The 27,350-nt window shown below is 40.6% G+C and overlaps 1 protein-coding gene across 2 annotated transcripts; it reads right to left on the reverse strand.

Annotated features, from left to right (window-relative positions):
• Positions 1–1,241: 1,241 nt before the first annotated feature.
• On the reverse strand, positions 1,242–27,350 carry MRPS5 (mitochondrial ribosomal protein S5). Of its 2 annotated transcripts, XM_062490667.1 has the most exons (11): positions 27,268–27,350; positions 25,562–25,699; positions 16,952–17,077; positions 16,396–16,629; positions 13,945–13,979; positions 6,760–6,850; positions 6,013–6,059; positions 5,401–5,458; positions 4,508–4,570; positions 3,250–3,386; positions 1,242–1,804 (listed from the first exon to the last, which is right to left on the reverse strand). In XM_062490667.1, exons 1-11 carry the CDS (start codon positions 27,332–27,334, stop codon positions 1,580–1,582), a joined length of 1,221 nt encoding a protein of 406 aa, XP_062346651.1. In that variant the 5' UTR covers positions 27,335–27,350; the 3' UTR covers positions 1,242–1,579. The 2 variants fall into 2 exon arrangements, with proteins under 2 accessions (XP_062346651.1, XP_062346652.1); XM_062490668.1 differs by lacking the exons at positions 6,013–6,059; positions 6,760–6,850.

Consider the following 27,350-nt stretch of genomic DNA (forward strand, 5'->3'; position numbering starts at 1 on the left):
GCAGATGGAACTGGATGGAGCAGCCCTTTTAAAAAGCCACAAATCAGATTTTTTTTTTTTCCAGAGCATTTACAAGTCCCATTCACACTGTTGAAACACTGGGCCTACTGTCCCTCTGCAGCCACCACCAGGTTTCATCTGGTTATGTAAGTGGAATTCTCATCTCTGCTCTTCTCCAGCTTCCTTAGCACGACAAGGAGGTCTGCAGGCACCTGCTCTGCAGAGCAGGTAATTGCATGCTAGTTAAATCTATGCCCTTGAAGGCAGGCAAAGCCTCAGTTCCTATTAAAAACAAGATTGCAGACATATTCATTAACTATGCCCAGATTGTAATCTTGGTTGCTCTTGCTTAACTAAGTGGTTTAACCACCATATAAACTGTTCCCCAAATATTTGCATATTGGATACCTTGCCTCCAGCAATGGAATGAGTTAGAACTCCCATCTTCTAAACTGCAGGAGAAGAATTTGATTTTTAATAAAAAACTACCCCCAGCTCCATGGAAAATGCAGGAGTTTCTCATTTTACAACCAGCCCTGCCTGTGAGCTGGGTAGAACATCTACACAAGTCCCTGTGTTACTGTGAACAAACCTTAGGGAACAGTAAAGCCATAAAAGATTAATTTTATGTAGGGACCCAAGCTCAACAGCAGAGATGCCAGCTGAACTTGAGCACACATTCCCCAAGAGCAGCCTAACGTGCTGGTGACAAGAAACTTTGCAACCTGAACACTTGGCAACCCCTACTGAAGGTATATTTTGATTGAGCTGGCAAACAGCAAAAAAAAAAAAACCCTTCATCCCACTTCTCAGCAGGCACGGCCTCAGAATTAGAATTTTCATTGCAAGAGTGAGATAAAATTCAATTAAATTTACCCCGCCTGCCTGTGTATACACAACTGCTGTCTTTAGAAACTTGTATTGAAATCAGTGTTAACACACTGCTCCTAAATGTCTCTAACATAAGAACTCCAAATGCAAATTCCCAGGCTGGTCTTGAAGGATTTTGAAGGTATTTTCTCCCACACTAACAAAAGAGGTGGCCCAAGCCTGTTTTGGCATTTGGGGAAATGCCATAACAGGCAGTCATAGATTGGAGGCACAGAGTTTAACCCCTGAGCCTCAGCAGTGAGACAGGGGGTGCACACACCAACTCCCACTACTGCTGCCTGCTCCAGCATCTCCCAGACACCAGCATTTTGCAAAAAAAAAAAAAAAAAAAAAAATAAGACCCAAACAAACCCACTCTGATGATTCTTTATTGCTTTCACAATCTTGTATCTTCAACACTTTCCCATGAGCTTGTGAAAGAAACATGGGAGCTCTTGATTACAAACCATCTTCTGGAATGGAGTAAATGCATGCTTGAAACTGAACACTGACTGCTTCCATCTGAACATTCCCACTAAGACAGTGGTCAGGGCAACTGTGGGAAAGCAAACAGTGCTCCTGGATGGCAGCAGTGATGTGGGATGGCATGAGAGAGCTCCTGCTGCCCTTCCCTGAAACTCAAGCCTGTCTTGAGCCAGGCTTTCCCAGCTGCAGCTGAGCTGGGGACACAGAGGGACGACGGAAGCCGTCAGCACGCCGCCCGTCTGACACCTGCCCAGGGAGATTGCAGCATTCCCTGGGCTTCCTTCACCTCTCTCCACTCCAGCTTTGTGTTTGGAACCTCATCCTCTGGCTCAGGCTCCTCACGGACAGTCCCCTCGGGCAGGGCCACCACGATGGGCAGAGGGCCCTGCTCCTCCCGGAATTCCACCACGTAGAGGCTCTTCTGGTTTGCCAGCTGCTGGTGAGTCTCCTGGGAGCAGGACAGGGAAAAAGACAACCAAAACAATGATGCACAGTGTGGCTTTACTTCTGGCCAAAATCTACATGGGTTGTGGGGTAGGGGAAAAAGATCCCAAAAAAGTGATTTCCTAATGAACAGTTCAAGCACTGTGTAAATGAAATGACTTGTAAGGCTTACCTTACAGGGCAAAAATTCAGATAGCCAGACCTCAGATATACTAATCAGCCCTACAGTGTCATCCCAGAGGAACCTGCTTCTGGAAAGACATATCTTGCTCATAAATGTGCCTGTTGACACGTCAGAACTGTGCAGGAACATTTTTATGCCTCTATGTGGACATAAATTTTGTTTTGACAACAGGAAAGTGCCTGTTACTGCCCAGACAGGTGGCATTAGCTAACAGAAAAATATGAATGTAACATTATTTTCAAGTACACCTCCTCCTTGCCTACAAGGTGTTTTGATAACACTCAGATTTTACAGAGTAGATGTTCACAGGTGCCAGTGAATTTTTCCTACTCGGGGCAGTGAAGAAAACATACCAAGTTTAATAACCCCCAAAGCAGTATTTTATATAGCAGGCCTTTCTTCTGTTCATTCTGTGGAAGACTGAAGATTCTCAGAGACATTGAAGATGCCTCAGAGATTCTAAGAGACAATGATTGGAAAACACAATACCAAACTTCCCCATGTCTGATTGCCCTGAGGTACTGCTAAGCTGTGAGATCTGTGACTCTCATCAGGCAAAGAGGATCACAACCCCCTCACCTCCTGAGGCTGAACTGGTGATGTTGGCCAGGACAGGGTGACAGAGACTTGACAGCTACAGCTCTGCAGGGCTGTACTGGGAATGGAAGCTACTAAACCTTGGCAGCTACAAAACTGCAAACAAATGAGATAACCAGGAATTTCCAGAGGGCTGACTCATCCTGAGGCTGGTGTTCAAAGGAAGTAGGATGAAATGCTGCATGTTGGAGCTTCTCCATCAATTCCAGGCAGCTGGCTCAGACAGAGACATCTCCACTGTGAGCACTTGGAGGTGGAGGGAACACCACCTCCCCCCTGGCTGACTCCAGAGATCTCAATTGCAGCAGCAATAGAAGCAGCTGGGGCTCCAGTCCTTGCACAGTGAGAACTTAGAACACAACCAAGCAGCAGCAGGCAAACCTGGCTCACAACTCCCTCTGCCCAGGATTTTTCAACAGTCACCAAAGCCACAGCAAATGAAAGCCCAGGAATTCAGATGTCCCCTGCAGACACCTGGCTGTGGAACAGGCAGAGTTACATACAGCTGTTCCTGACTGGAATAAAGCTCCATAAAACTTGCTGATTTTGTTTGCTCTTTGTAAGATTACTTCATTTTAAGCCTGGAATATAAGATGTTTGCCCACAAACTACTATAACATCCATTCCCTTCTGTCCCCATACCTCATGGGCACTGGGAATTCACCCACCTGCAGGGCCAAGCCTCTAAAGAGAGCTCTGGTGATGTTTATCAAGTTTTTGGATCCAGTGACCTTGGCATACATGTCCTTAATGCCAATTAGCCTGCAGATGGTGATAATGGCTCGGTGGCAATGCAGCCCATACCCTGTGGGGGGGGGGGAAAAAAACATAAATGAGCATTGTATGATTATTCATAAGCACTCAACTTACTCAGAAGTGAGCACTAAGATGTCTTGTTATTTTTGTTACCCAGCATGTTAGAACACATTAGATGTTAAAAATGGCTCCAGGAGCTGTGCAGAGGCATCACTTCCCTTTTCCTGGCCCAGCAAATGGAATGAGTTACACTTTGTCATAATTTCAGTGGCACAGAGTGAAGGAGTAAAACACGTATTCCAAAATCCACAAACACAACAGAGGTTTGTGTGTCTTCTGCATCCACCTCCATCACAGAGATGGAGATTTTATCAGCTCCAATGCATAACTGTACTACTACACTGACATTAGCTGCAAATGGTTTCTTAAGACCTGACAGGTTTTAATGGAGGAGTTATTTTTTTGAAGAGTCTTCTTTTACTCCAGAGAGGTTTGTTTCACATGGCTTAGCTCTAGTGACCTTTAAAAACTGCAGGACAGTCTTGCTGCTGCCGAGTTAAGGACACAAAAGTGAAACACATCCTGGGGACCAAATAGCTGGAAAGCTGCAGAAAAAGGCTAGAATGTTTGTTCTAGTCAGGTTGTCTGATTAGAGACCTTGTCAGTTAGGAAACTGAGGGAGAAAGGGGAAACCAGCAACAAAATATACAGAGACACAGATGTGAAAAAAAACCAAAGAGACAAGGAAAAGAAAAAAACCACCCCCCCTAACTGATGAGGTATCAGGAAACTTCAGGTGCCACTTCCAGGAAGATCCAATTGACTTCACAACCACCAAGGCTGTAAAGAAAGGGAGACCTGGAGTGGGAGGGGTGTGAGAATTTATAAGCCACCAGTGGCTGGAGCAGGACCAGGGTCCACATCTGGGTAATTTAGAACTGAAGGAATTCACTTAGGAAGAGTGAGAGAGCTCCCACTAGTGTAAAAGGGACAAATCCCAATTTGCAAGAGCAAAGCCATGTCAGCAACAGCAGGTATTTCTAAATAAAAATGACTGATCATTTCCAACACTTAAAACATGGTAGACTAGACACTACATAAGTTTAAGTCCATCAAATAAATACCAGTCAGTAATTGTTAAAACTTCAAGTTGTAAACTTCTTTAATTACCTTTGTTTTGTTTCTTCATGCGGATTTTTGTCCTTTTAAATTTTGCAGAAATGTCGTGGTAAACTGGAGAGGAGGGATAAAAAGGCATTACAGATAAATTCTTCCTTCTAGAAAAGCCTTAGTTAGTACCTTTCTTTTTCTGAACTGTGAAGTTGGTTTTACTGACCCCTGACTTCTTTAAAGAGGAGAATTAGTCTAGGTAAATTTCTGGAATAGATTATGAATGTTGAAATACCTGTCAACACTATGTTACTATTGAAAAATAGGTAGGTGTGTCTCCAGTGAGCCTCATTTAGGTTTGAACTGAGCTCACATGATACAATTTAACTCATTTCTTTTTAATAATCTAGTTTTTAACATAGGGTTTCCTGGTAGGCATCAACATTCTTGGACTTTCCACACAGAGTACTAACAAAAAACTACCAGAAAAAATCAGGCTGACCCTCCAGCCCAGGCTCTCCCTGGCTGCTGGGTCAGCACACATGGATTGAGTCACAGGGAATCATCTCCTCTGACACAGAAAGGGGAAAAGCACAAGAGTTCATGGTGAAAAAAAAAAAAAAAAAAGCCATGACAGTATCTGGCTCCCTTAACTCAAACTGTGCCAGAAAAAATCTAATCTTTCTATTAAGAGCCTGAAATACCATGCATTAAGTATCCAAATTTTAAGCACAGAATCATGGAATTGTCTGGGTTGGAAGGGACCTTTTAAAGGTCAGCTGGTCCAATCCCTCTACAATGAGCAGGGAAACCTTCAAATAGACCAGGTTGTCAAGAATTATAATACAACGCATCAGATCAGAAAAACTTTAACATTTTTTTATGCTTTGCAAGTAGTTGCAACCAGTTCTTGCTGGCATATTCAGTGCTTAGACTGAAAGAGTAATACTTACTTGTGTGGTTGTCATACAGCTCTATAAAGTGTAAGGAGCTTATTGCTTTATTCTTTGCCTAGGAAATAAAAGCAGAAGACATTTTTCTCCTTGAATTCCTCTGCTAAGCATTTGCAATTTACCGTTATTCAATTAATTAAATATAAAAAAGAAAAACAACATAGGAAAACAGATTTGCCACATCTAAACTCCATGGAAATAAAAATGTTTAATTCTGGAGAAGAGGAGGCTCAGGGGAGACCTTTCTGGTCCCTACAGATATCTGAAAGGAGGCTGAAATGAGGTGGGGGTCTTTTCCCAAGTATCAAGTGATAGCATGGGAGGAAATTGCCTCAAAGCTGTGCCAGTGGAGGTTTAGATGTGAACAGTTTCTCCCCTGAAAGGGTTACCAAGCACTGAAGTGGTTCAGACACCATCCCTGGACTGGATGATCTTAAAGGGCTTTCCTAACCTAAATCATTCTATGATTATCTGTATCAAGAAAGACAAAGCAAACACATGGACTTCCTTGCAAAGACTACAAATTATATTGATTATTAGAGAAAAAACCCCTAAGTGTAGAGACAAATTGTTGGTAATTGTCATCAAGCAAAAAATATTCAATCAACATACTTTCCTTAAAGCATTTGTCCTGTCACCTGCCTTCCCTATTGCAAAACCTGCAAGACAGAAAGAGGCATTTTATTGCTGAGAAAGAGATGATGCAATGATCTTCAGAAAGAAAAGTGGAAAAAAAACCAAAGAACTTCAAAGCCACGTTTAGCATTTAAAGTTCCACTCCACTGCAGAGATCATACTCAGGAAGTGGTTCAGAGACAATCACAGAGACAAACAGTTTAGGAGTTATGAACACCTAACATCTGGATGCCAACTGCTTGTTGTCAAAGGAAAAAAAAATGAGGCTTAAGCTGTTTTTGTGTGTTTGACCAAACTTTGTTTCAAACAGTTGAGTAGTGCTGACTGCTTCAGACAAAATAAACAGTCCACTCTTTTTAAAAAGAAGAAAAAAAAGCCTGGGACAACTTCAGTTCCATCATTTAGGACATCTGGGTTACAATGATAACAAGTCCCATGAAGAAGCTTTCCAAAGAAGAGGCAGGAAGAGTTTTTTTCAGAATAAGACATCTTTCTACAAGAGAACCACACCTTCCTCTCTTTATGTATTTTCCTCCACTGCCAAGTGCAAGCAAAATTCAGCTGGGAGGAATACACGAGACCTTGAATCTTTCACATAAGCAAAGTTCAGCAAAACTCTGGTTGACCATGAATACATGGTCATGAATACAGCTGTTTTATTAAAGCTCACACAAGATATGCCATCATCACATGTTGCCTTGTACATACAATAAATGCACATACCTGCAGCCCCTTTACCATTCCCAACAGCCACTAAGGCACGTACTGATTTTTTTCTGCCCTCCTTTGCCTTCATACAAAATACATTTCTCACCTGAAGGAAAAAAAAAAAAAAACAACACAAAGCTTCTTGTTATTGCACATAGTCCAGATGGGTTGGGCTTTGTTAGTTTTTCTTTTTTTTTTTTATTTTAAGAGAGTTAAGTTTGGAAAAAAAGGTATTACAGGTCTACAGCATACATTTAAAATATCAATACTGTCTTTGTCAATGGGTATCATCTGCAGTAGGACACTGATTTCAAGGCATTAAATACACAAAGGCTGTTGAAAATCCATGCTCAGAGAAAAAGTTAGCTCAGTGCACTCTTATGAAAGAAACCCACTGCGTTCAGCTGCAAAACAGATAATGCTCTGATGCTGCCAGCTTTAGGTGTGATTTCAGGCATGATGAAAAAACATGGGGGAAAAAAATGGAAAGTAATACTAACATTGAGAATGTGACACCAATATTGAAGTGCCCCCCTCATATTTTAACCTATTTTAGAAGCACCCTCAGGAATTGCTCAAGGTCTACATGAATTAAAATTTAGAACTGAAATATACTTGCATGCTGCAGAAGAGATGACAGCTGCTGAAAAGGAGGTTCCATTTAAGAGAGGGGAAGAAGAAGGAAATAGCCTGAAGCTGTCAGGGGAGGGTTAGGTTGGGTATCTGGAAAAGGTTCTTCACCCAGAGGGTGGTTGGGCACTGGAACAGGCTGCCCAGGGCAGTGGTCACAGCACTTGGCTTGACAGAGTTCAAGCAGTGTTTGGACAACAATCTCAGGCACGTGGTGTGACCCTTGGGGTGCTCTGTGCAAGGCCAGGAGCTGGACTCAATGATCCTAATGATCCTGATGGGCCCCTTCCAAGTCAGAATATTCCATGATTCCATAAGCAAGTCACTGCTTTACAGCCCCCCCCCCCCCACCTTATGTGGTCAAATATATCCCAAAGTGGACAAGAGACAGATGTACAGGTGGGAGGGAGAGCATGTTCTGGGAAAAGGGAGGACAACTTGACCTAGAGAATGCAGAATGTGGCAAAAGGTCACTAAAATGATGAGATAAGGGGGAAGAGAGTGGTTGCATGCCAGCCCAAACCAGCTTTGGACTGCTGGAGTTTAGAAATACTTCAGGTTTTGTCCTTTGGTGAACGTGGCTCATTTTGATGTAAAAAACACACCTCTGAAGCTGAGGCTACCTGCCTGTGAGTGGAGACCCCTAACATTGAACATGAATTTAGAATGTGCTGTACCCTTAAATCCAGGTGAGAGACAGCTAAACAAGGAGCAGCTCAGCCACGCAGTGATGTAGATTCAATATGCAGAACTGTAAATAATCAAACTGCATAAATATGCTTGTGTTTTTGGCTTTCAGTGTGCTAGCTTTACCCACAGCACCCCTTTTGGAGCAGAACTACAAATAAATCAAATAGCTCAACTCTGTGTGGATTGGCTTCTTGCACACTGGGCGAGAGAACCCAGTTTTGGGACAAAAATCTGAGATCCTCTGTCCATCTGTTCCAGTCCTTTTGGTTTTGTTTATACATTGAACTAAATGTTTATTTAAATATAGACACACAGTTTATATGCTGTATGAAGGATATATAAAGTATAAAAAGATAATAAATAGCATATATAAAAACCCTTTTCCCTATATGTAATTCTTTAGTAAGCTACTCTAGTTGTAGTGTTACACATCTGAAAGAAGATTATTAGAAAATACTTGGTCATGGTTTAAACATTCTTACCACAATTCCCCATAAGAAGTGAAAAGAAAACCAAAAAAACCACCAACCAAAACTACCCAAAACCAACAACCCCCCCCAAAATTCCAGTGCTTTCAATAGATACGGATTATAGCTAGGGTTTCAAAAATTTTACCTTGCTTTCATTAAAATAAAGACACTGTTTAATTCAAAGTGCCCACACATTCTAGAGAGCATTTTGAAGAAATATCACTCTTGCCAATTGCTTATTCCAAACTATTTTTCTTTCTTCAAACTTATTGCTGACAAGAACAAGCTAAAAAATCCCACGCCCCATAAGATTAAAGTGCCTGTGTAAACAGGCTATTTAGAGAAAATGCAAAGTAACAATGGAAGAAAAAAAGAGTGAAGCAGAGTCATCTCCCCAGGAGTATCAAGAGAATGCTATTTTTGCTTTGCACACACTTTTATCTTCTGCTGCCAGTCTCAGTAGGCACCTGTACAAAAATAGAGTCAGCACGTCAAAAATAAAGGATGCGATGTTTGTAGAAAACTACTCATGGATTATTTTTCTCCCTTTCCAGAATGTGGCAATAAAGACACACACAAGGAGCTTCTGTGCCACTCGTAAAACAGCACAGTCTCTGAAAAGTGACTGAAACCAAGACACAACCACCCCTATTATCAGACTGCCACTCTGGTTAGATCGAAAACCAATTTTTAAATTTTGAAAGCAGATTGTCAATCACAATGCACCTCAGATTAACTGTCTCCTTGTATCCACCATCCAGTGGGGAAATACTACAAACTCAGCTTTCCTTCTAGAACTGAGGGAAGAGCAGCACCTCAAAACCAAAATGAAACCACCTCAAACATTTATTAAGAGGAGAAACGACAATGCAGTGTAAGTTACAGTCAAAGACAGGCTGCTAAACATTATTATGCTTTCAGCTGTTCCACTTGGTTAGAGAAAGGGTCAAAATCCAACACTTCCTGCAAGGTTTTGTTTCTGTAAAAGCTGAATGAATGCCTGACCAGCTTGACTGCCCTTGGGAATCCCTCCTTTCTAGAAATCCTACTCCAGTCATGATTTCTAGGAAGCTGCCACCTCTAGGCCACACTCTTGACACTGCCACTCTTTTGCTGCTGTTATGCAGAGAAGTGTCTGCACAGGCTGATCCCCTCATGGGACAAAAGCCAATACTTCTCCAAGGTACAAGGGGAAATGAGATAAAATGAGAGCAGGGTGCAGAGCTGGAACAAAAAGCACTTCCATGCAAATGAGCCTAGAGAGGGTCAGGGGCACAGCTAAAAGGTTTGGGAATCCAGTTACCTGAAAGAATTGAGTAATAAATTTGTTAACAAAACCCAAACTCATGTTAGCCACCGTGTCCCTATCAGCATTCTGTGCACCAAGGATAGAACAGATTTGTTCCTCAAGGGCAGAACATCTCCCAGCTGCAACCTTCCCATTGAAATGGTCTTTAACCTTGCACCCTCAGAGGAGGAGATGCTCTCTCCACCCAAGAACCCTCAGAAAAAGATGGGAATGCAATCCCACACTGAGCCCAGCAAGCCAACACAAACAGAAATGAACAGCACTCACACAAACAAAAGCAGCACTAATAACCTCGTCCTGCTCCTCTCTCTCCTCTCTCAGTGTGGCTTTGTACTACAGCTCCCACCTGAGTGCAGATCAATAATGCATCCTCAAAGTCACTCTACATCTGAAATGGCTTTATTTCCTTTTCAAAGGATGAGCCATAATTATGCCCAATTAAAAGTCCCTCAAAAGCTTCTGGGTGCTCCAAATGCCAATTATTTCTTCCATCCAGGCTGACAGGTAAGAGAGAAAAAAATCATCAAGTATTTATTAAACAGAACCAGTTAAGGGTAGCATTCCTAAACTCTACTTTTAGGGCAGGCCAAAACCTTTGAATACTCCAAGAGTATCAGAAATAGTGCACAGCTCTGACCTCTTAATTTTTTCCTGTGACAGGTGGCTTCAGGTGCAATCTTAAAAACTGTCTGAAATCTTCACTGCCAGTCTGAAGACATTGTCAGTACCATGTAATGAACAGAAAATTTCCCTGTATTCTAGAAGCAAAATCTAGAGCCTACAAATACCTGAAAGTACTTCTGAGGCAACATCTCATTAGAAGTAAATTATTACTCAGAGAGTATCCTTTATACCATGTAATTCTTCAGTCAAGGCTGTCAAACAATGGATCTCAGACACTGTAATTCATGCAGCATGAATTCATGTAATTCATGCATTACATTTTCACAAGCCTATTTTTTTTTTTTGCACCTTTTGCAAAACCAATTTCCAATGACTTATAAAAAGAAACAAAGTGTTCTTCAGGCTGTGCATTATAGAGTATTCTTTTCACCACAAGCAGCAAATCTACCAAGTAGAGGCCTGATGTAGGCTGGGAAGCAGCTCCCTCATGTCAAAGTGACAGCAACAAGGCAAACAAGATGTCCAGGAAGGAAATAAAAACCATTATGCAGCCACTGCCACCCAGAGCCTTCTGTCCCCAGCAGCCACCATCCTTCTATCCTGTGTGTCTGGCAGCTCTTCACAGTCTCATGGCAATGGCACAGATCACATTTCCAAGCTGGATGACATCAATGACAGAGGTGGTTCCCAGTGCCACACCTGCACTGCAGCAGAGGAGGAAGGAGGAGTGCTGGTTTGGCAGCTGTTTGCCTCACAGTTTTCTAGTTATGAACTAGAGAACTTTTGAGTTAGAAACCTCATGGGTCAAGTGAAGAACTAGTGAATTCCTGTGTTAGATTAGTCAGTACCAAGGGGATTGAGTGGTTAGTTGTTTTCCTGCCTAGCAAGCTCATGAAATGGAGTTTAATTTACAGGTTATGATGCTCTGCAAATCTGAGTGATCCAAATGGACTGAGACAAGAACACCTAATGCTACTTTGCATTCCGTAGTTCAACACTCAAACACAAATCTCTGAGTGTTTTTGTTTGTTTATTTAAAAATGACAGTACCATACCTGAACCATCTGGTTCAAAACCAGAGCTATTCTGACACTGGAAAGGAAATGGAGCCGTGCTTGCACAAAATTCTTCAAGTTGCCTTCACCAGAAACAGGCAATGGAAACAAAAAAGCATGAACAAACCAGTAAGTGATCACCAAACACAGTTTTCACAACTGGTAGGAGACAATTTCAGCGTTGGACAAAACCCCTTTGAGATCTGCATTTTGCAAAGGGCATTATTTATAACTTTACCTACTCCTTTAGAAAGCTCCCCTCAACAAGAGACTCAAAGGGCCACTAACCTCATATTCTGTGCCTTCAGGCCCTGCTGAGCACAATCACTTTCTAATTTTAATTGCACTACAAGGCAATTACTATTACAGCACAGGATGTCATGTAGGCTTTTTTTTTCCCCTACATTACCATATTCATTTTGGAGAAAAATAAAAGAAAAAATTCATCTGAAGAGTGGATAACACCATGAAATGAAGCCTTCCAGTGAAAATAATAATGGCACGTGTCATCTACACCTGTAGATTTTAATTACCACTGTGATTATATTATGTTAGACACCAGTTATGCATTACCATCAGCTCTCTTTAAAGAGATTGTTCTTATCTCTTAATATATCAGCAGAACAGGAAATGTGCCTTAGGCTGGCAGGGAAAGTAAACGGTTAACTCAAGTTCTCTATGACAACTTTAGTTGTAGACATGAAAATCTGAGCTTGTCTCTGTTATTTGTCAGGAGAAATCAAATTACAGCTTTTCTGTGTCTAGATTATAAGAAAACACTTTAATAAGCAATTTCTCTCTTTTTTTAGCAAAACAGCACAGCCTTTTCAGTAGCATACTCACAACAGAAAGAGCCTATTCTATCTCTGTTCATAAGGCAGTCCTTTAAAAAATGGTCTGAATTTCTTACTGTGAAGCACAACTTCCCAGCAAACATTATTTTAAATTCCTGTACTGTTGTGAAGGTAAAGATAATGGAAAACACATCCAGAAACAGCAGCATGTCTCTCACCTATTTAAGCCAGGAATGCTAAAATGATCTATTTACTTCAAAACTCATACCTTTTATCAGAAAATTGTAAGACTCAATTATCTTGAACTGAGAATTTTTGCTGGTGCTATTTTTTCTGCAAAAGCATTCCACTTTTCTCAGTTCACATCTGTGGCAATCTCGTGTAACAGCAGAGCCCCAGCCTTCTTCTAAAAGCTTTTTTATTACTCAGATATAATAAAGCATTGAAAGAGATTTCTATAGCACATGGAACCACTGCAGAGCAACTCAGCTTTGCTGTTTGTAATTAATTCTGCCAGTACAGAAGGGCAAACTCGCCTGCTGGAGCATCCAAAGTGAGAGTCAGCTGTGACATGGCACAGACCAACATTCTCTGCTCTGCAATGTGCCCCTCCAGGTAACAACAGAAGGCACTGCCAGCTGCAGGTTTTGGGAACAAAAATCACTTCTTTTATGAGCAGTTCCTGTGCAATTCTATTTTCACAAATGGCCTTCAGAAACAGACTCAGCTGAAGGCCAAGTGCTCCAAATAGTCTTTGCTGCATCAGTCAAAGCCCACAGTGTCGCCCAGTCCACTCCGAAAAACCCACTGAGGTAAGAAAATGGGTTAACAGGTCACAGATTTTGTCTCCCCATCCCTTCTGACAGATTACCTAACTTGTTTTTAAAAAGCTCCAGTGACAGACATTCCATATACTCCCAATCCATTCCAGCATTCAAATTCCCACCTGCAAGTCATTCTTTATGTCTAAATTTACCTCGCTTTTTATTTATAGCCCCTGCTTTTTATCCTTTTCAAAGCAGACATCTAAAACAGTTTACATCTTTCCCCTCTGCAAGATTAAAAAAAAAAATAGAAACCAACTCATGACTTTTAATTACCCAGGCTGAGATTACAATACAGCATCATTGTTTTCCATGTCTCAGGAGACACTAAAATCCACTGCCACAAGCAAAGATTTCGATTTATCTAGAAAACACTCAAGCCACTGGATAGAATTCCAACTGATGGTCATCTCAGCAAAATGCAGAAAGATAATCAAGGGCAAGGAAACCCATTTGCACATTTATCAGGACAGGAGAGAAACCTCAGATGCTTTTTTGCAGTAGAGCTGTCAGGTAGCTCAGCTTCTGACTTGCCTGATTATTCTTTTAACTTTCAAACAAGGAGCTGTTGTGAATCAGGCTGTTTTGTTAAGAAAATGTTCCTCACAGTCCTCCTCTCTCCACTGAAGAGACAAAGTAACTCACTTTCTCATAGGTTGTGCTTCTAGGTGTCATGCAGCTGAAACAGAAAACCAGTCTAATTCCTACTGCTATGATACTGACTTAGCAAAGACTTGTTAAATAATTGCAAGGTCAATATAAAGCAGTGATAATTCTTCAAAGTCTCTGGAAAGATTTGCTTACCTCGATGACTCTTGTCTCAAAATCTTCATAAGTTTCTGTTGGGAGAAAAACAGGGTTTTTAGATTTCCTTGTGTTACTTGCCTGTCAGCACACCCCCCTGTAGGTGGTACAAATTAAGGACACAGTTCTATGGAGATGTAATTTATAAAGCAGTCTCAGCAACAAGTAGAAAAGGTAAGATAAGAATAATATGAACCAGCAGTGTAAACTGCCTTCTTCCCTAAGTAATGCTCTATAACTTCAAATAAACCTCTAATTTCATATACACAGAGCAAAAGCTGTAAATCATTAAAATCACCAGATGGGTCACTTCCATTCTGACTAAAGTATTATCCAGTATTTTTCAGAATATTCTGAAGCTTTTACCATACAATTAACAGGGATTCAAAGAAATGTGGGGTTTGGACTAGAGGACCTGTAAAAAGTCTCTTCCAATTCAACCTGTTTTTTGGTTCTATGAAACTGCAAGTACTTTTTGATCCACACTTTAGTGAAATTCCAGGAAGGGGAAGGCGAGCATGAAACAAAACAATACATAACCACTTCAAATAACCATAGTCCTCACAACCTCTTGCTTTTCCAACTTACCCCATGAACAAGAGTATTTCAGTATAACATAGAAAACCTTTATTTGGTGCAGTTACAGTGACATTCTGAAGGAACCATTAAAAGCATGTAATGGTGTAGAACTGGGGCCTCAGTCCATCACCAAGCATTGATTTTTTTATTTACACATAACTTTCAAGATGTTTATGAACATGGCCATCTAGGCACAGTTTGGAGATCTGTCAGTGTACACAAAGCAGATTTCTAGCTCACAGGAAGGATATGAATCCCAGCAGGCACTCTCTGCTCCCTCTGAAGCTCTTCGGCTGCTAAACAAACACTGTAAACTTGGGAGAAAAGTAATTTGATGTCTAAGTGGAAAATACTGTTCTTTCCACTGTTCTTTCTCTACTCCTATCTGGCAAAGTAAGTGACACCAGGCAATCCAGTCATGCCACAGTCTCAGGCCAAAAGGATTCAATTGGTTTGGCAGTTTCAGGTCTGTTCTTCCTATCACCTTGACATTGCTTTGCACACAGTGAATGTCCCAATTCCCCCTGTAAAATCATTAATTCTCTGAATAAAAAGATGCTGAAAGAACTGTGGGGGCCCGAAGATCCCCGACATGTTCAGCAGATTAAAAGGAAAGCAGTACATGCTAATCAGGAACTGCTTTTTCTCAAACACATTTATAATACAAGCTGACAGCTTCATTCTCCTATTTTGATTGCAGTGCCCTTTCTTCTTTTTGGCAAAACTCGATCTGACTAGAACAGGCTCCACACAGCCAACTTTAAATGCAAGTAATCCACATCAGTAGCACCAGCCAACAGCAAAACCAAGGAAAACACCAGAAGGTAAAGTTCACAAATGCATAAACACTGTTTACAACAACTGTCACTTCTTTCAGTGGGGTAAACTAAACACAGTCTACTGTTCACAGTATGGAATTAGAAACATGGCACTTTCTTGAACTGCTCCATGTTCCACCACTGACTTATGGGGAATTTGGAACAATTAACCCCTCAAATCTCCTACTTTTACATTGACAGATCCATTGTCGGTTGGCCAAGTCCATTATCACATTATTGCTTTCCACGGAATATTTGCTCTTGAGGTAACAAAATGAAATGCAAACAGTGCTAGAAAATACCACCTATTGTTCTTAGCTCTTCTTACTATAAAAGTGTACAGGAAGATGTCAATAAGCAGAGTTTCACAATAAAAACTTAGCCCAACAGGAGTTGACAAGCCTTTTTCATGTTTAATTAGTTGAAAAGGATCAGGCTTCTAAATGTTAAAGCTGCTATAGAATCTCTTGTAGTCTGAATAACAGCACTGTAAAAAAGTCACCTCTCTGCTGTACATATGAGAGCTCTAGTTTCACTATACTGGACTACTTCTGAAATAAAAAAAATAACTTTTATAGTTATTATGATAGTTATTTATTGCAGCTTCTTTTAAAAGCTACATTCAAATTACATAATCTTTAACCCTATTTCATTATTAGAGCTAGAATTTAAAAAAGATTGATTTATCCCACAGGATCCTTTAAGAAACTGTAATAAAAAACCATTACTATATTTCATATTCAAGACAATTGCTGCTGGACACAGAAAACATTTCCATCCTTCAAGACTCCAGTAACAGTCTGTGACATAACACATAAAATCATACAGTCTGCAACGTAACAGAACAGTCAAACAGCTACAGGAAATGAAACAGTGTTTTAACAAATTGCACTGCTGTTAGCAGTACCTGCTCTTTGATTTAGCTTGCCTGTGTGTGGGCGAGCAACAAAGTGCAAAACCAATTTTCAATCACAGAAAAAGTCTGGATCTCACTTTCTCCAAGTCCCCCCTCAGAAAGGCTAAGGGAGAGGAAGGAGTTCATTGGTTTTCTTACCTCCATTAGGACCAGGGCCAGGAGGATCCAGAATGATACCTCCCCAGCACTTTCCACTCCATCCTCCCTCTCTCTTTATTTTTATTTTCTTTTTCTTCTCCCATGTATCTCTCTGCTGAATAATTTCAGTCTGAATTCTCTCTCGTTCCTCTTTTTTTCGTTGGGCAAGTTCCTGCACTTTCCCAGTTTGCAACACAGGAGCATTAAGACCAGGCCAGAGGAAACCAGAACGTCCTGAAAAATAATACAGAACAATCATGCTTTGCTTCAAATTAGGATTGCAACTCTGCACTGAAGAAAAATACAACAAAATGGCAAATTCTCACATATTTCAAATGCATTCTATGACGCAGAATTCATATGTGAAAAAGCAAAGCAGATGTTTAAAAAATCGTATCAAGATTTTTTTGTTTAAAGACAAAAATATTTCAAGTTCTAATCAAGTTCTGACATCACAGAAAGAGAAAGGAAAAGATATTTGCCCACTTATGAAATCAAGAAACACTACACACCAAACCATCAAGACATGTCTTCAGCTTTGTATTTGTGAATCTACCTTCACCAATCTCCTGGCCTCTATTGAGATTCTTCCTTAGCTTCTTCTTCCTTTTCTTTCCTCTTCCTTTCTTTACTCCCACACCAGTCTCTGCCAAAGCTCCTTTCCACAGCTGATCAGCTGTCACTGAAATAAAAAAAAAAAAAAGAAAAAGAACTTCCTTAAGTTATATTCAAACACAGCTTGCACTGGAAACTGAAGTTGAATTAAAATCAACCCCAGACTTGAAACCTGCTTGATCTTTGCTTTGCTGGAATTTAAACTGTAGCATTACTGCCTTGCCAAGAAAGTAATTTCCTACTCTGTGCATATGTATTTGGTGCAAAGATGTGCCTCTACTCCTGATTACTGCACTGAGAGAGGCACACAGTCAAGTGCACGCTTTACAAGGTTTTTCAAAATTGATTTAAAGACAAATATTCCTAACAAGTAACCACTAAGGTATTAATTTCCAGGTCATGAAAAGAAAATCATTCATTAGTAACTCAGAGCAGCAATACCTTGAAGTACTTATGCAAGGACATCAATCAGTGACAGTCAACTTGAATCACCCCTAAAAATATCCAAGGGCTAGCGTTATGGCAGTGTAAATCTTGTCTTCTCTGATTACAAACTGATTTTGTTTATTAAAAGGAGACAAAAAAAAAGTCAGTAAACACTTTTAACCAGGGGAATTAAAATAACCGTAAAATCACTACCACTTTCCACCAGCAATTCATTCTTTTCAGATTAATATGCTTGAGAGAGCCTGCCTCACAGACTGGAAAATGCTTTGGATCTGGGCAGGCTCTGCCATGCTGACAACACAGTGAGGGACAGAAATAATCCAGGATGCCCAGAGGTGCCACTAAGTGCCCAGGTTTATTTTTGTATGAAGTTTGTTTAAGGTGTCAAAGTGGTTCTTTCAAGAGTTTGACACACACATATACACTCAAATATCTTTTTCCAAGTAGGAAGCATAACTGATTCCTTTTTGTGAATCCTGAATCCAGCAATCAGAGCTCAGTAACACTGGAAAGTGAGTACACAAGGAAGGACACACAACTCTGCAAGTCCAGGGAGCTACAAAATAGTATTAACTCAAGACAGCCAAGAGCAGAGTGGCCTCCAAATTCACCACAATACCCAAAAAACGTGGTGTATGAACAGCTCAACAAGGCAAAACATGGAACAGTGATTTTGGCTCTACTGCAGACAAGTGGGAATCTGTGCATTACAGACCAGTAGAAATGCCCACGGGTAACAAAAAAGTTTATCCCACTTCTTACATGCTGTTAGGCAAGAACTGAATTTGCTCCTGGGTAGGCTTTAGTCCCTGTAAAAAAAGAAGTTATTGTCTGAAATTACATGCTCTTTTGTAGACATTAAAGTGAACCCCAGTGTCCAAAGGTTTAGAAGTTTAAAAAACAAAAAAAATCCCACAAACAGCAGCTGTATCAAATAGCTTAAAACCAGTGTCTGAACTGTCAGCCACTAAAAGCCTTCCAGCTAATTGCAACACACTAATGCATGTAGCTGTGAGCTAAATGTGTGTGTGGGGGGGGGAAAAACACAACAAAAATCCCCACCAAAAAAACAAACAAAAAAACTTACATAAAAATGCATTACCTCCTTACTGCAATTTTTTTTCAGGGAAAAAGAAAAGCAAAGTAAGTAGGTAATGTGTTTTTCAGTAAATTCATGCTAAATGAACAATGGGGCTGTTCTATCAGGTGGAAGGCTGATCATCAATCCTGCTAAGCTTTTTAGCTTATACAGAAAACACTGTGTGTTTTCTAGCAATTCTTTAAAAAAAAATTATAATCCTGCTAGCCTGGGAACATGGAATCACAATAAAGGTACTTAAATTTTTCTTTGCAAGGCTATTTTTAAGCTGGAACAGTCCCCCATTCTGCAGTTTGGGTGACCTCACAAAGGGTCATAACAGCTACAAAGGAGGCTGCAGAGGGACAGCAACAAGCAGTTAAGAGAAAAGAGCATATCTGGAGCTGCTAATACATGCCAAAAAAAAAAAAAATCCTGCACTTTGAGCTGCACCCCAAATACACATACAGGTAGATCCTTTTAATTCCAATAGAGGAAAGCAGCAAAGGTGACAGAGTAAGGACATTGTCTTGCACCAAAGGAGAACATCCAATGCCAACAGATCCATGAAGAACAGGTCAGGCCGAGTCAGGCTTTGGCCTCAAGCACTGCACAAATTCTGACAAAATTAGAACCAGATGAAAAACATCACATTTGTTCCCACAGTGCAGTTCATCTCATCAGTCTATAATAATACCATCATGTGTTTGGAAAGCAGCTGCATTTAATGAAACACATCAGAAGCCTGCAGGCTGCAGAGCTGAGTTCCTCATAGGATGGAGGTATCACACTGATTTTAAGACAAAGTGGCAAGAATGGGATCTGAAAGGGATAGGCTGTCATCAGGAAGATTACAATGGTGGGGGCATTGCTTATGACAGATGGACAACACACCACTGGAGAAAATAAAAATCTGTGTAAGAAAGGTCAATCAGACTTGGCAGCAAAGCACTAAGGTGATTAGTGAGCACATAAACAGGCAGGAGAAATGTCTTAAATTGGAGGAAGTAGCTCCAGATGGAAAGGAGGACCACTGCACTGCTCTCACACTTGTAGAGATGCTCTGGAATGAAGACACTATAGCAGATATGCACTGTCTTTGAGATTTATGGCCTCATTTTATTTTGCCTTTGTAAGATAGGGTGTTGCATGCATTCCTCAAGAGCTAAAATAGTACCAGTCATAAAAGCCACAATGTGTTCTTAGTCAGTTACCCAAAAGCACAGAGCTACTGAGTGGGGGGGGGGAAGTGTCATCTATAAGATTTTATTTTATAGACTAGAAAAAGATCCACTACTGAACAGACCTGAAAGCATGCTTTATGCAAGCTGATCACTAAACACCAGCAACAGTAAGTCTGTGTGAGATCACTCCATTTTGCTTAATCTACACAAAAAGTATTTGTAATATTCTGGAAAAATTTGGGGTTTGTGTCTTTTGATAATATCCCTGAATATCAGGAATGAGACAGGTATTTATCAGAGAAATATCAGGCCACACCTCAGTAAACCACAAGTATTGAAAAACTTGCTGTAAACCCCATGAGAAACCAGTATCCTAGACACTCATTAACTGAGATTAAAATCAGATTTCTTTGTCTCCTGCAAGATAAGTTCACAGCTTGCTGAGCACACAAAGAAAGACAAAGAGCAGCAAGTTGAAAACCTGAAGGGAGTAAAAGGAGAAAAAAGAATCAATTCTGTAAAACAGCTAAATGGGCTCACTTCTTTCAAATACAAGTAATCTTTTCCTAAGGTTTTTGGTGACAAACAGCCTGTGGCAGCACAGCAGCAGAGACACAAAGACATTAATATTGACATAATATCAAGACTAAAGAACTTGTTATAATAAACATGCTTCTTTCAATGCACTGTAGTCCACTAACAACACCATTATATTTGTGCAGTTGTACTACCTTAAGGAATTCAGTAAGGACTTTGCAATCACTTACATTCTCTTCCAGGTTTCAACCTGGAATACACATTATTATTAATAGATGAAATCTTACAAGGTATGATATTTCAACCCCATTCCTTCTCCTGACACCAGTGGATCTGCCACCATTTCCAAACAAAAACAGGAGTTAGAAAAAAAAAAAAGCATAAGAAATATGAATGAGCAGAGAATTTGCTGCTACATATTCTACTACAAATTTAATGATAAATTACAGTCTATACACAGCTGCTCAATGACCACAATGAGACGTTTCTTCTTGGATGCAGGCCTTTAACTGAACTAACTTACCCTTTTTACTCAATCAAGAAGTTCAACACACTCATTTAGAACCTGGAGACCCACACACTTTCTGATTTGAAGGACTTCAACCTTGGTCTCCCAGGAATATAACTCCCCCTGTTGTTTCACAAACACCATTCCAAAAAATAACTTCCTGCTTCCAGCTCCTTTTCCACGTGTACTTAAAAGATTCCTAGGACAGAGGCTGGCACAGAGCAGGCTACATGAACTACTCCAACCAGGATTTGGCAAAAAAACTGCAATTTAAATAGCTTAGGTAAGGAATGGGAGTGCTTCACGGTATTATTAAATTTCAGCCTTCTGTTGTCATAGTCTCTCTCCACCATCTTACAAAATGTGCCTAAGAACAATATCCTTAACTGCAAAGCATTTAGGGTAAAGGTGTTAGGAAAAAACAAACACAGAGCAGCTGCCTTCAGAGCAAAACCTACAACTCATTGTGGTGGCTGACAATGACTCAAATCATTTAGATGCCACTTCCAACTGCATGTATTAACATTCAACTTCAAGCTCAATTCTTGTGAGTGGCTGGAGTCGTTCTCACCATTACATTAAAAAACTACTTCCAAAACAACAGCAGTGAACCATCCAAAACAAAGATGGAGATTGACTTTATGCACCTTAATCATCTTCAGCTGAACTCATACACAGTACAAAAACTGTCAGCTCAGTTCATACCATCTGTTATCCCTGGGAAGTTATGTTTCTAATATATTTTCCTCTTAGCTTTAGAATTTTTTTAATTAAAAGTATTTCAATTCCAAGACCTACTCAGGCTTTGTAAAATTACTTATGGAAAACGTTTAGGTCGAATCCTCTCCTCCATGATTCAAAAGGGAATATCCTGCAGATGACAATACAGAGAGATTTATTAACGAGAGAAAAATGGAACAATGGCATACTAATACCAGAGGTATTACTTTTAGCATGTGAGATTCTACAGCAGACTCATCAAAATCAGTGTTTTCACCTCAAATGAGAACTGCTCTTGCCACTTCACCTCTGAAATGCAACTGGCTGCCATCGTATGACATCAGTTTCTTGATTTCCTGTCTAACCCTGGCCCATGAACAGAAAAGCATGGATCTATAAGATATATAAGAAATGAGATATAGTGCCATATTATTCCCAAGTGTATTAAGTCACCATACTCAAAACATTGTTTTCTTCAAAGAAAGAGACCATTTCTCAAAAGAAAAAAAAACCCCTCATCTACTACCAAACTTTCTGCCCTCTGTTTAGTACAAGTCTGAAGCTCTTGGGGCTACCTACTTATTCAAAGTAATGTAATAACATTCTTTAAAATTGCAAAAGCTCCAATTATGTGGATTGCAAAAAAATTTTGTTTAGGTGGGTCTGCAAATTTGTTGGCAGAAAAAGACATCTATAGTCTTTTCTCTGAGATGGAATGGGAGCGTTTTGGGCATTTTCCTCAAAACCCAGAAAAAAACTTGCATCCTGATAGTACAACAAAACTCAGGACCTGGAAAATATTCCAAAAGATGCATTCACACTGCTACACTGACACAGGGAATAACTCCACTTAACTGCAAACCTTGAGCACACTTCCACAGTGCACTCAGATTAGAATTTCACATTTTCTAAAACTGGAAACTTGTCACAATGTCAGCAGAAGTAGCAGACATGGGATTGCCAGGTTGATTGCTGTCTCAATTCAAACCCTGAATAAATCCAGCTACAATCCCAGCATCTGAAAAAATGTGGGTTTTTTTTTTTCTTTATAACAATTTATAAAAAATCAAGGACCTTAAATGTAGCTAGTATATGTTGTTGTAAATGTTACTATCTTTTGAAGGCTGCTTTGATTATTAAAGCTTTCATTTTTTGTTTTTACTAACTATCATGCCTCAGTGTCAACAGATGGACATTGAGAAGAGAAATTTCAGTGGGGTCTACAAACTAAATACCTTTGGCTTGGTTCAGCTCCTCAAAACCAAATGAAAACCAGAGGCTAAATGCCTTTGAAAAGTAATACCATAAAACCATCAAAATAAATACTGTAAAAAACCCTCAATCAAATCAAAACCCAAGAGAGTGCCTCTCCAAGTACAGTTAACTATAAGGAATTCAGTCCCCTTTCTTTTGACTAAAAGCAATTAACCAACTATTTTTTTCAACATACAGACAACTCTCTTGTAAAAGGAAAAGAAAATTAAAAAGCAATTGTACAGATGTAACTCTTTACATCCTTAATACTGAAACATCAAAACTCTTATGGTACCACTGACAATGGCAAGGGGCAGCTCTGTAATTATTTATCTGGAATGTTCATACTTCAAGAAAAATTCCTTGTAAATTGAAAAAGTATTTTTTAATTCTGATCATAGAGTCAGACATGAGCATCAAAAAGAATAATTTAGCCCAAAGAAAACTCACATAAGACTACAAAAACATGACAGAAAATATAATCAAGGAGCAGCTCCAAGGAACAGTGAAAGGTGCCCCTGGTCACAGAAGTAGCTTTGCAACAAGATGCTATTTAAGGTCCTTCCTACCCAAACCATTCTATGATCCCAAGACTGGCTGCCAAGGGAGGCTAATGGAATTAATTGTGAGTAGGACAGTCAATTTTTATATAGTCCCAGTACCAAACAAAAGTTCTTTATCTCACATGCACTTGGATACATAATGGATGTTGAGGAAATCATGCTGGTCTGAATGCCTGGGGTCAAAGATAATTCCTAAGGCTGGGAGACAGCCAAACCAGTAAATGAAAACTGAACTGCTTCCCATGGTCAGGAGGGCAGAAAGGGGAAAGAATAAACCTGGAATAAGAAGATAATTTTACATTATTTCATTAAAAACTCACTGAAATATGCCCTAGGACAAGAATAAATCCCTGTGTATGTTTTTTTTTTTTTTTTTTGCATCAGAGTTGCAGGAGAGAACTATCTGGGTAAGGATCAGAGATAAATGCCTAGGATAATTGCAATTCCTCCTATTTAAATTAACTCCTTTTATTTAAACCTCCTATTTAAACAGTCTAACTAGTAAAAATAATAGCTATGTTGAAGGTATAGATGATCCTAGTAACAAGAGCACAGTAATATTACCCAAGGAATGATGGAAGATAATTAAGCATTCATTAACAAGAGAGAAAAATCCAGTCACCCTTCTCAGTGACAAAGCCCTGTCATTTGGGTGACATTTCACTTGACAACTCTTCCACATTAAATGGTCATATCTGCATTTTAAATGCTGCCACTTCTGAAGCAATGCACTGCTAAGGATTTGAGCGATTTACACTGTTTGTACCCACTTCATTTGAATTCTGAAGATTTTGCTTTTTACTTCTGTAAGAGAAAGTGTTCTTAGAATAATTGTACTTTGAAATACAAAACCCTGAGTCTTCTGAGTCTCCTGGCTACTGTCTCTGCTTAACAGGTAAAGGAGGTACACTCTCCTTTTTCCACGTTGTTACATCTTACTAAATAAGCCAATAGTTTTAGGTAGTTTGCCTAAATGTATAAAATTTTACTAAACAACAAGGGTGCCATCCCAGCAAATATTTTTAATTCAGTCATGTAACCAGACATCTGGAAAAATTCCTGGTAAAACAGAGCTCATCTAGAGCTTGTGAATATGAATACAAGCCTAATTAAGGAAATAATCTAACCTACAAATTCTAATCAACACTGCAATCAGTCGTGGTGCTACACGTTTAATTTAAGATAAACAAAATAACAACACAGGGTGTCTTCTTACATATTCTTCTCTTGTTGCTGCTTGTTTAAACAGAGTTTTTCCTCCAGGTGGCATCCTTAGAAAGCCTTTTCCATGCAGAGCCTGTGGTTCACACTGCAGCCTTTCCCAAGCCTTTGGAGACCTCTCTTCCTCTCTTACTTGGAATCTCATCTACCTCTCAATTACTTGGAATCAGTCAATGGTCAAAATTTACTAGATAAGACGAGAAGCAAGCCCAGCCTGATTGTTTAATCCCTTCTCTTTAGAAGATGTAAAGAAAACAATTGCAGTGTTCTGTCACCCAGATGTTGAGAATAGGAAGAGACCACCAGTTCTGAAAGCCTGATTCTACAGAGCTCTTAAATTTAATTCTATGGATTATAAACAGCCAAATTTTGGGTTTTTTTGTGCTCTCTGGTTGCTGCAGTTACCTCTGCCAGATATTTTGTCTTTACCATTTCTTCTCTTCCCCTATGGCATAGGATAAGGAACCACAAAGCAGGCGAAAAAGCCCCTCAGTTATCTCAGTTCATAGTCCTGAGTGTGAATTTAAACAGCCATGGCTCCTCAATTATGGTAAGCATGGGTGAAATTCCTTTCAGGACTGGAGGAAAACACTGCACCACACCAGACAATCCTGCAGGATTGTTACCACCAGTTTTTGTGTAACACATTCTTGCATTTCTGTAATTTCACTTCTGAGGCAGCACAGCTTGAACAGCACGTCTCGCCTGAGGCTCAAAAATAATTTAGAAGATAAACACACAATTTATACTCTCAATAAAGGCCTAGGAAACAGAGGGGAAGCTGCTTCCTCCTCTCATCCAATGACATATATTAGATGCATTCACTGTGACATGAAGCAAACCCTTATTTGCTAATGAAAGATGATAAACTGATTTTGTGCATGCACTTCTGTCAACACCCATAGCTGCCACTGTCAGCTCAGGAGATACAAAAATGTCAGTATACACAGATTTTTATTACTGTATCTCCCCAAAGCACTCTTCTCTTTTCCCCTCCTGTTTGCTACAGTTAATAATTTTTATCCAACTCAAGACTTACAGGTATTGAAGAAACTGCTTTTCCTGCACTGCTCCACTGTCCCAGTCCAGGGAGCAGTGAGGGAGCACCGTGTCTGGAAAGCCCATGCCAGGCTGGAGTAGGAACTGCAACCCCCTTTCAATGGCACAGAAGCAAACCCTGGGAACAAAGACAGACAGGTGTTTGTAGATAGCACATTTCCTTCCTTAAAACTGTATTTTCTGCAAATATACACATGGGAAGAAAAGCCAGTGATTTTCAAAGGGAATCAGACTTGAACCTTTTGTCTTGAAGTGCAAAGCAGAATGTGGGAGGGAAAACGTTGCAACAGAAAATGTCACAAAGAGAAGAAGGCAAGAAGATAGAGTGATTTTAGTGAATTATTAAGAAGTAGTTGCAGCCTTTTATTTTTCCTGGTTTACCTGCAAGAAATGGTTGGGGTTTTTCAAGGATATTCTTGTGATTAGACTGTGAAAGTGTTTCCCTCCACTAAGGAAACTCCAAAAGCCTGTTTTCAAGCCCCTCTTAACATTCAGGCTCTAATCACAGTTTGGGCACCACTTCCTTATAGATTTCCCTGAGGGTGAAAAGAAACCTGAAATTCATTAACTGCTAAGATTTTGTTTAAGAAAAGAAAGGCAAAAAAGTTTTTAGGGGACTGTAGAAGATAAAGAGGTCTTCCCTTCCTTCTAAGTACACTTTAACCCCTACTAGGGAAATGAAAAAAAAAATAAAATTAAATTTCGAAAAGCAACTGAAGAGGATTAAAAACCAGAAAGAAAAATAGCAGAAAAAATAGAGAAAACAAACTTGACTAAAAATGTTCACGATGACATAAGAGGAGAAAGGAAGAAAGAACAGGAAAAAAATAGTAATTTGAATTACAAAGCAAACCACATCACTCCATCATCTCAAGGCAGATGTTACTGCCCAAGTTCCTTGGATGGGTGACTGATCCAGGTTTCGACAGAGATGCCTGGATGTGCTCATGGATGTCTGGATGTGTTCATGGATGTCTGGATATGCACACGGATGTCTGGATGTGCATATGGATGTCTGGCTGAACACATGGATGTCTGGATGTCTGGATGTGCACATGGATGTGAGGCTGTGCACACGGATGTCTGGCTGTGCACACGGATGTCTGGATGCGCACACGGATGTCTGGCTGTGCACACGGATGTCTGGATGCGCACACGGATGTCTGGCTGTGTACATGGATGTCTGGATGCGCACACGGATGTCTGGCTGTGTACATGGATGTCTGGCTGTGCACACGGATGTCTGGATGCGCACACGGATGTCTGGCTGTGTACATGAATGTCTGGATGCGCACACGGATGTCTGGATGCGCACACGGATGTCTGGATGCGCACACGGATGTCTGGCTGTGTACATGGATGTCTGGCTGTGCACACGGATGTCTGGCTGTGCACACGGATGTCTGGATGCGCACACGGATGTCTGGCTGTGCACACGGATGTCTGGATGCGCACACGGATGTCTGGATGCGCACACGGATGTCTGGCTGTGCACACGGATGTCTGGATGCGCACACGGATGTCTGGATGCGCACACGGATGGATGTCCGGGTGTGCACCCTCAGCGCGCTCCCCTCGCCCGGCGGGGAGTCCCCCCCGCCTCCCGCGGCACCTGCCCGGGCCGCTGGCCGCTGGCCGCTGCCCTCCCCGCGGACGCTCCCCCGGCACCCCGCGCTCCCCCATCACCTCGCCAGGCCGCTCGGAGCGCGCCGTGGGTACACGCCCGCCCGGCCGCCACCACCGCCGCCGCCATGACGGCCCCGCGCCCC

This window comes from Cinclus cinclus, chromosome 3 (assembly GCF_963662255.1).
Source record: "Cinclus cinclus chromosome 3, bCinCin1.1, whole genome shotgun sequence".
Classification (NCBI taxonomy): domain Eukaryota; kingdom Metazoa; phylum Chordata; class Aves; order Passeriformes; family Cinclidae; genus Cinclus; species Cinclus cinclus.

Excerpts from the sequence above, each read along its gene's own strand:
- MRPS5 (XM_062490667.1), bottom strand. The coding sequence starts at position 27,334 with ATGGCGGCGGCGGTGGTGGCGGCCGGGCGGGCGTGTACCCACGGCGCG. Across the intron at positions 6,851-13,944 it reads TTGAGACAAGAGTCATCGAG|GTGAGAAATGTATTTTGTAT; the intron begins GTAAGCAAATCT and ends TTTTTCCTTCAG. Across the intron at positions 1,805-3,249 it reads TTAGAGGCTTGGCCCTGCAG|GAGACTCACCAGCAGCTGGC; the intron begins GTGGGTGAATTC and ends TCCTGCTCCCAG.